At 37.7% G+C, this 9,156-nt stretch overlaps 1 protein-coding gene across 3 annotated transcripts; it reads right to left on the bottom strand.

Annotated features, from left to right (window-relative positions):
* Positions 1-246: 246 nt before the first annotated feature.
* Positions 247-8,927, bottom strand: HESX1 (HESX homeobox 1). Of its 3 annotated transcripts, none has more exons than XM_018068529.2 (7): positions 8,297-8,927; positions 7,344-7,445; positions 4,670-5,069; positions 3,177-3,435; positions 2,865-3,070; positions 2,450-2,551; positions 247-1,563 (listed from the first exon to the last, which is right to left on the bottom strand). In XM_018068529.2, the coding sequence occupies exons 4-7, from the start codon at positions 3,391-3,393 to the stop codon at positions 1,465-1,467; spliced, it is 624 nt and encodes a 207-aa protein (XP_017924018.1). In that variant the 5' UTR covers positions 3,394-3,435; positions 4,670-5,069; positions 7,344-7,445; positions 8,297-8,927; the 3' UTR covers positions 247-1,464. The 3 variants fall into 3 exon arrangements, with proteins under 3 accessions (XP_017924018.1, XP_029814127.1, XP_029814128.1); XM_029958267.1 differs by having other exon boundaries at positions 7,344-8,441; positions 8,531-8,927; XM_029958268.1 differs by having other exon boundaries at positions 8,531-8,927.
* Between the last annotated feature and the right edge of the window lie 229 nt (positions 8,928-9,156).

Here is a 9,156-nt window from a genome sequence, read left to right as displayed (position 1 = left end):
GAAGTTCAGTTAGGAACACAAACCACAGAAAATTAACATTTCAATATTGGATAAAAGTTTGTTATTTTTACATTAAGATTTCCCAGAGAAATTCAAACAATTCAAGATTTTAAGGATTCTATATAAAAATGAAGCCAATGAGCCAGTGAAATTAAAGACATAAAATGGCCACCACCTGTTCTAAAGTAATTCAGCCTTTCAGCTATATTTTTCATAAAATATAGGAATGTTTTTATCTGAACTCCCATAGCTCAACCGATCAACCAAAATACTAAGTAAGGACTGAAGGTAGATCATCCTTCCCTTTAGCTTTTCCTAGTATGAGATTACCTAAAATGATTTTTGTTCTATTGTCCCATTTTCTCAAACTTACCTTTCATTCCAAAGGACAGCAGATATCAGGGATGAAAGCATGCAGAAAGGAAGATCAACACCGTGTCTGTTCATGACAGAATGTAGGATTTGTGTCTAGTAAGAAATACAGGCTGAAGTCTCACTGAAGGGCCTCAGCACTTCAGGGAAGTTCCCAGGGCTCTGCTGAACAAAGAACAGCAGAAACCTGGACTTACAATGTTTTCCTACATTGTGGCCATGAAGAGTTGGGTGGGGGCTGTTTTGTATAAGGCTCTCCTTGACTTCAGGCTGAATATCAAATATGAGGATAATTAACTTTCATGTAATGTTTGATAAAAATGAATCCCACACCCTAAAATTAATGGCAATGATCTGGATATCTGGTCTGGTCCCAACTGATTTGATCCTGTGAAATGCTACATTCTGTCATTAAAAGATAATAAGGCAACTTCCATAACTAGAATGCTTATACTGACAAGAGAGGAGATATCCAAGTTGAAGTATTAAATAGGCAAATACCCTAAATTAATTGAAATTATATAAAAAGATTATAATTTTCAGCTTCTTTTAACTGGGCAATTGTTCAAACTGAACAGTCAGCTGAATATTACCCCTTCCATTTGAGACAGTTTTCATAAAGAACATAATTTTTGGAAAAAGATATCATATTCTTTATAAATAAGCTATTTAAACTCCTATGTAACACATAGTCTGTTTTGGGTAGCAAAATCTATTTTGCATAATGTGTATTTCAGCCTTTAAACAGACTTTTTCTACAACCTTGAAGCTTTGTCAAATCATCTTCAGTTAAGCTGTAGTAATTCACAGTAGCTGAAAATCTTGTGCAACCTAAGGTTTGTATTTTTTAAGCTGCAAAAATATCTAAACTTCTCTGAAAATACTTACTCAAAGATATAGGAAAAGTTCCCTTTTTCCACAAAAAGTAGATTGTAATAATACTTCAAGTATTTACAGTTTATTTGAATGAAAATTATAATAAACTTTCAAATCTGGGCATAAAATCATAATTACTATACCATTACTTAATACAGGCTATTAATAATTCTCCGTGCTCTGTTGTAGTACTGTAACACCAAACCATCCTTCTTTCTACTCCAGCAGGCTGGAGGTGAAAGTATTTTTCACCATTAGAAACTGAGATTCTCTGTGTGATCTTTTCAGCTTTGCACGACGGTTCTGGAACCAGATCTAAAATGAAAAGAGAAGGCAGGCTTTTCAGAAAGCACTGAAAGCAGAATAATGTTTGAAACAAATATATTCACACAGCATTACAATATTTTGTGTCATGACAGCTCTTTGAAAGTTAAATGCAAATTTAAAATCTGCAGATGATGGCATGCAGCTACTCGCTGGAATTCTAAGAGCACAGACAAAGAAAGTAACATCCCCAGCTTCACTGCAATTAATATAAAAACTAGTATTAATTTCAGTGACAGTCAGACCCTGGAGGATCTCAAACATCTGGAATTCTGTCTTCATTTGCCACATCAAGTTTCCCATCAACCCCAATATAATAGTTGCATCAAAAGCTCAATAAACATCAAGGTGAAGCCCAAATTCTAATGTCTACAATATTTTTATAATATTGGACTATGTGGAAATCAATAGTCAATATCCCTGAGCAGACCTTGGTTTTGATCAGATGAAGACAGAGGTTCAAACACTGACTTAACAAATCTATGCTCTACTGACAGTCTCAGTTATACAAATTATTTCAATATCTGTTCCATATTTGTTTTTCAAATATGGAGATAAACATCATATAAACATGATTTTAAAGCATGGAAGTAAATGATCAAGTTACATACATGATAACTAGAGATTAACAGATCAGATATCATGGAAGTATTATAGTGATTATTGCCTCATCAATGCTTTGGAATAAGGTTTTAGCTTTCAGAAGGAATTAAATGGCTTCTATTTCACAAATCATTGAGGGCATATTACATGTATGTACATTGATTCATATTGAGATTATTAATATTATTGCTACTGCTGTCAAACTACTTATTTATATAACCAGAGGGGACATATAAATGCAATTAGAGAAAAGTTCAAATACATTTTTAATTACCTGGATCCTGTCTTCATCTAAGTCTAATTTGCGAGCTAGCTCTTCTCTAATATCAATGCCGGGGTAGGAGTTCATTTTAAAAACATTTTCCAAGACTTCAATCTGAGGAGTTTAAAACACACTTGTTGAATAGTTGTCACTACTTTCATAGCAGTAATACAGAAATGAAATACAGAAAAACAGGTTTAGTTTGTTCAACAGGAGACTTCCAAGCAGGGTTTGCACAGCTCTGATTCCATGCACAAACACAGCTCTGCTGAAATTAGCACCATTCCTGTTAATTGACACTTGTTCCTGATTGCATTTCTCTCTGCAGAAGTACCTCACACTGCATTAGGCAGCTGTTTCAGGCTTCTACCAACATTTCACTGAACTCCATTGTTACTCACTTGTTAAATACTGAGAAAAGCCCTACCTGGTTTCTAGTGAATGCAGTTCTGGGTCTTCTACCCCTGTACCAGCTCAATTCCCGTTTGAAAGACAGCCTTTCAGTGACTGAAAAATATTTTTCACATTTCAAAACTTTTTCCTCTTGCACTGGATCACTGTTAGCATGAAATAATGGATTTTCATAGCAAACAACAGGGATTTGGAGGTGGGGATTACTGTCATCACCTAAAACTAGAAAAAGAAAGCAAAGGAGAGCTTCAATTTACTGGTTTCCAATATAAACATGCAAATACTTTTAGAGTAAGAGCCTGAGAGACTACAAACCAGACTGACTTACCCAAGCTGGTGCATGCATCCACCCAGGGTCTGTGAGGTTTCACAGCTGGAATGGCATCTTTCTTCTGCTCCAGTCCCAAAATACTTTCGATTGAAAAGGAGCACTGTGTGGTTTTATTCTCTACAAAGTCAGACACTCTGTGAAGGTTCTGCGGCGCTGCTGCTGTACTGGCAGCACACAGCGATGGCCCGGCCATGCTCTCCCCCTCAGCCAGCATAGCAGGGACACTGCACTTGCATTTCTCCACAAGCCCTTATAGCTGTGTTGACAAGGGGGTTGGATTTGCAACGTCATTAATTAAAATCTTTTATTAGAAAGTTTTAGCATGTCAATGAAAACTCTCCCACCAAGAGGCACGAGGAGTTAATTGTTTATTTGTTTGCAAGTAATTAGCAACTAATGGTGACACTAGGGGGGCCACCAAGGGGGACAAAAAGTGTTATCTCTCCTAACCAGAGCATCGACTTAACTTTCTCAAAAGAAGCTGTGCACAAATATAGTACTTCTCTTTTATTTGAAATCATTAATGTATAAAATCAGTTTTTTAAAAAACTTTATACTCTAATGGACTCCACTTACCTAAACATAGCAGCATGATAGGAAACCAGTCAAGTAATAAGTAATCTCATTTAAGTGAATTTCCTTCCAAGGAAATTTAAAAAATAATCTCTTAATGCTATTAGGGTAATCCCGATGAAAATGCCTCTGTTTTTTCATATGCATATGTAATGGTGAACGTGGTCAATGAAACAACAATAGCTTTTGGCATAAGGCACTGTGCAGTGGGTTGGCAATGTTGTCAAAGCTCAGTGTAATTGCCTTCCAAGTGCCTGGATTAGTTAATAGGAACAGTTGCACCAACTATTTTAAATAATTCATGCATTCATTTTTCTTATTAAAATAACTTTGTTGCAGCTTCTCTGAAACATACCAGATGTGACATTTCCTGATAATTCTTTGCAACATAAAAGCAAAACTTAAAGTAAAGGAAGCAGTACACTCAAATTTACTGGTTTAAAAACTCCCTTTTTCTGGTAGAGGTCCCTCCCTTCCTGTAGGTTTATAGGCAGTAGAAGTATATTTAAATCCTACAGAGTAAACACTTAAAATTACAAAAAAATATATGAGTAGTGAGGAGAAAGGAGATAAAGGCTTTTTAACGAGGCTCAAAGTCTGCAAACAGAATTCTGATCTCATCCATTGTAGAGAAACTACCGACTATAACATTTTTATATTCAGCCTCAGCCATCAGCCACACAAATTACATGTCACATGCTCAAAACCAGGTTTTGGTTCAGGACAACTTCTCTACAGAAATTCCTCCTTTTTTTATTTTGGGCAAAGCTTTACTTTATAACACGCAAAAATGAAAACAGTATTTTCGTTTCAGGATGCAAAAGTTCCCCCTTCTTACTGGCCTGATTTTGTGTTGTGCAATAAGATTGTTGTCAAACCAAACTCATCAAAAGTGACAATTCAAGGAGTGCTCTTACCGAGGGCACTTCTCAGCACACATCAATGGATCCTGAAGAGGCACCAATCCACCTGCAGTGACCACCTGCAAGCTGAGCTCCAGCCACCACAAGGGTAGATTTACAGAAAAGCCAGAAGGACCTGGGTATGAAACCACAGCTTGCTGGAGGAGTTGGTGAACTAGAGGTCACTGGGAAGCAGAGTTAAGCAAGGGCTTTACAGCCCTTTATGTCTCAGTACAGCTGTGCCCAACAACTCTGGCCCCAACAAAGCAGTTCAGAGAGTTCAGCCTGCCCACCAGGCCCAGGAGTTACTGAGGAGAACATGCAAAGCCTCCTGTATAGCAGGGATAGGTAGATCAGTTTTCTGCCTCTGCAGTCTCTAAGTGGAACACCAGCTTTTAATTTTCTTTTTTAAATCCTACAAAACACATAAAGTCAAAAAGAAAACAATATATCTCCTTCTGTGTTGAACTTGGAGCTGCTTACAGGTTTCTCTGTCCCAAAGAGGTAACAAGCATGATCACCAATAGAGAGAGACACTCTTCAATCCAGAAACCAGTGGGTAATAACAATAATACAAAAAACCCTCTGAATGATTATGATACAAAAAGCTAGTTTTCAAACACAGCCCACTATTTTTCTTAAACAACTTAAAAAACCAACACAGTGACACAAAACACATGTAAAAAATATTGATTTCTCCTGGATAAATATGAATGAAATCAACGTGAGCCACACAGCTGAGACTCAGATTACCACACCTTCATGTCCCAAAGACATAAATACCCCCACAGGTTTTCCCTTCAGGAAGCTACCAAGAGCTATCAATAAAGAGAAGGATGTGTGGTGGTCAGAGAGACATTTATGAGAAGCTCATATCTTCCACACACCTTCCCAAAGCTAACCCAGTATTTATAAGTTATTTCTGGTCTCTCTGTGAATTTGGAAGATGGAAAAAAACCCATCCTTCAGGATAGTCTGCTTTTAACTCCCAGTTGGAAACATTCTTTCAGAGCTTTTTAATGAATTTTCAAGGAAAAGAGATCTTAGTAGCTCTCAAAATGAATTTCCATAAAATAGGTCAAAGCCAGTTAACTCATTCACTTGGCACAGGCCAGGACATCACCCAACACTGCCATCCAGTGTTTGGGCTTCTCAGCTGTTAAATTCCTTCAGCAATGTCATAGGAGTAAGAAACCATGTTATCTCTAAATCAATCATGTTATATTCATTGCTCAATGTTGAATTGAATCACAGCTGGAGACTGCAATGCAGTCACAAACATCTCAACACTCTTGTTTTTAAACAGAGTTCATGATTGCAAGTGCATTATAGGAGCAGAAGTTTATTAAAAAGTCACATGAAAAGACAAATTAGTCTAGAGATAAGAAGCCTGCACTATACCAAAATTCCATTATATCCCTTCAAGTGTCCAAGATGAGATTGGATGGGGCTTCGAGTGACCTTATTGAGTGAAAAAAGTCCCAAAGGGGCACTGGAACTGGATGAGCTCTAAAGGGCCCTCCCAACCCAACCCATTCTATGATTCTTAAACAACATATATGTAGAGATGAAAGACTGGAAAGTCTGGCTGCAGGTCTCTCATTCAAAAGTTGCTGGGTTTCTTTGAAGAGAAGTTTGCTGAGCTATAGAGTAAAACTATTTGTCATCAAGATAAACAGTCAACAGAACTTTCTGTTTCCACAGGACAGAATACTTCAAGTTTTAGATTCAGGAATACCTGGTATTACAGATTAAATTTCTAGGAATTCCTACTGTAACTATAAATGGACCTTGAGCCTTCACTTCAAAACTGCATTTTGTTATTTTGGCCCATCAATACTTGCCTTGCAACCTATGTGAAATTACCTATAGACCTTTAGCTAAATACCTCTGTAGTGGCAATTAGAGCAACACAACAAACATTAAGTTGAGAATCCTAACTAATCAATTATAGGAGAACTCACTGCTCCTTGGATATGCAAATCCAATCCTCTTACAGCATCACATTCTTGATGAGGCAGCAAACTAATCTCCCTTTCAGACTTTGCACCACTGTTTTTTGCCCAGGGACAGTGGAGTTCATCCATTTAGTAGATGAAGCTCTTGTTCTTTAGAGATGTGAAGCCTCTAAGGGCTGTTTATAGCAGCTCAAGAGACCACACCGAGAGCTCTCGGGGGCTTTGGGCTGAAACCCCAACCCTTGCTCTTGCTGCCTTTTGCTCTTCTCCCCCATTGCTACTCAGCTGCTGGGTCACCTTTCACTGGACAACATTTTCAGCTTTAGGAAAAGGTATAAATGGTATATATAATCTTTCTTGATTACCTATCACACTCCAAACATTTGCCTTTCATCTCACCTTTTAACCCACAGCATGAATGTTTTACCACCTCAGAAGTTGTTCTGTATAAAGCTCCCTTTCAGATATGTTTTGAACATGATGAACACACACTATATTCTACATCAGCTTCATAAGTCAAAGGCTTTTTTTTTAAGCAAAAATGGTAACACCAATTTTAACAAAACATGACCAAAAAGAAGTAGCTACTTTTTTGGCTGAAACCAAAAAGCTATTTTGACCCAGGGAGATTAAGTGAAGACAGATAAATTCAAGGTAAATCCAAGGGTGCCACGAGCAAAAGTCTGAGAAACAGTGTGTTAAACAGCGAGAAACATGCAATTAAAGCCCACCTTATCCACACAGCTCCTTTCACCCTCCAGCAGAGGCAAAATGTTCTCTCCATTAGGGCACACATCTGGAATACTCTAAAGAGCTGTTGGCTGCTTTTCTTCCTGTTTATATAGTGCCAAGTGTTAGTTCCTCTCATTTTTAAGGCCTCTTAGTAAATATTTTGCAGAAAGGACAAAAAACCCCCGTCAGTCCCACAAATCAGAAAACCCGAATCAAAAAATAAATCACACGATAAGAAAAAGCCTAAAATGCTGAAAGCAGTGTAACACTAAAAATGTACTTATTAAAGGGTTCAGAGGGATTCTTCAACTCATTACTATCAAATCTCATCTGTTGGTGTCAAATTCATAGCTCAAATAAAACTTTTGGATACCTCGTATCATTTGGAAAAACATGCACAAAAGGTAAGAACAAGAAAAGTAACAAGTAACGCACAGAATGTGTCAGCATAAAGGACATATTAAAAAAGCTGAGAAGCCCTGGTACACTGCAGAATTATTAGAAAGGCCACCCACTAAACCAAATCATTAAACTGAATTACTAAGATCAACAGAAACAAGACACGTTTCTATGGTACATGCCAGCAGGGATAATAAAGCACATTATTGCATATTAAAGGGCATGTTTTTTAGGATATTGTTTTCTCTTCCACAAAACATTTAATTCTCAAGGAGCTGTTCTCTGCTGATAGCAGCTAAGAAATGTTATTTTTTTTTCTCTGCCACTTACAGCTGCAAATATACAAAGCTAACTAAACTCAATTCCATTTAAAGTTATTACCTTCCTGAATTCTGCTGAGGAAATACATCTTACAGCACAAAACAGAGGTATTTCTTACAGGAGACTGCTGTAAAACTTAGGCACAAGTTAACTGATCTCAACACCAGAAAGCAGGTCATGAGCCAATGCTCTGTCACATAATTACAGATACAAGACTTCGTTTTCATAATACCTTGCAAGATAACTCTGAATTATTATCCTCACATGACAAGGAAAGAGAGAAGTAGCGTGACTTGCTCCGGTCAGGTGAGTCACAGCTGAGCTGGTAAATGAATTGACTGAACAAGGTACTAACTTGGAAATTTCTTCACCACTCCCTACAGGAAAACAAACAAACAAAAAAAACCCCAAACCAAAACACCCCCCACCAAAAAACCCCAAACTATCAAACAAACAAAAAACTTACCTCAAAAATCTTTAGTTGTTTGTAATTTAACACCAGACTTTATCTGCTTTTAAAGGTAAACCACAATCTGGTACAACATAAAGAAACGTCTCCATAGCAGAACTAAACGGTTGTTAATCATTTGCTCTGTTGAAAGCACTTCATGCACTTTCTAATCTGGTTTTATACTAAGTTCACCTGGTCCCAAAAAGGCAAAACTATCAAGGAAACAGCCTCTTTTTTCTTTTTTTTTTTCCAGCTGTAATAATAAACATATCTAAAAATTATCATCAAGTCTATCGAGTCTTGCTCTCTAACTACCTGAAAGGAGGTTGTAGCCAGGTGGGAACTGGGCTCTTCTCCCAGGTAACAAGCAATAGGCCAAGAGGAAACGGCCTCAAGTTGTGCAGGGGAAGTTTAGGTTGGATACTGAGAAAAATTTCTTCTTGGAAAAGGCAGTCAGGCAGTGGCACAGGCTGCCCAGGGAAGTGGTGGAATCACCATCCCTGGAAGTGTTCTAAAGGCGTGTGGATGTGGCAACTGGGACCATGGTTTGGTGGTGAACACAGTGGTGCTGGTTCATGGTTGAACTTTGTCTTAGAAGTCTTTCCCCACCTTAGCAACTCTACAATTCTATGATTCTAAGT

The sequence above is a fragment of the Manacus vitellinus genome, unplaced genomic scaffold (assembly GCF_001715985.3).
Source record: "Manacus vitellinus isolate BGI_N305 unplaced genomic scaffold, ASM171598v3 scaffold_14_pilon, whole genome shotgun sequence".
In the NCBI taxonomy this organism is placed as follows: Eukaryota; Metazoa; Chordata; class Aves; order Passeriformes; family Pipridae; genus Manacus; species Manacus vitellinus.
The sequence above is the reverse complement of the archived record's forward strand: the minus strand, read 5'-3'. Positions and strand labels throughout refer to the sequence as shown.

Bases quoted from the DNA above. Each gene is read 5' to 3' on its own strand.
- HESX1 (XM_018068529.2), bottom strand. From the start codon at position 3,393: ATGCTGGCTGAGGGGGAGAGCATGGCCGGGCCATCGCTGTGTGCTGCC. The intron at 3,071-3,176 runs GTAAGTCAGTCT...TTCTTTTTCTAG, and splicing joins GGATGCATGCACCAGCTTGG to TTTTAGGTGATGACAGTAAT. The intron at 1,564-2,449 runs GTAATTAAAAAT...TTTTCATTTTAG, and splicing joins TAGATGAAGACAGGATCCAG to ATCTGGTTCCAGAACCGTCG.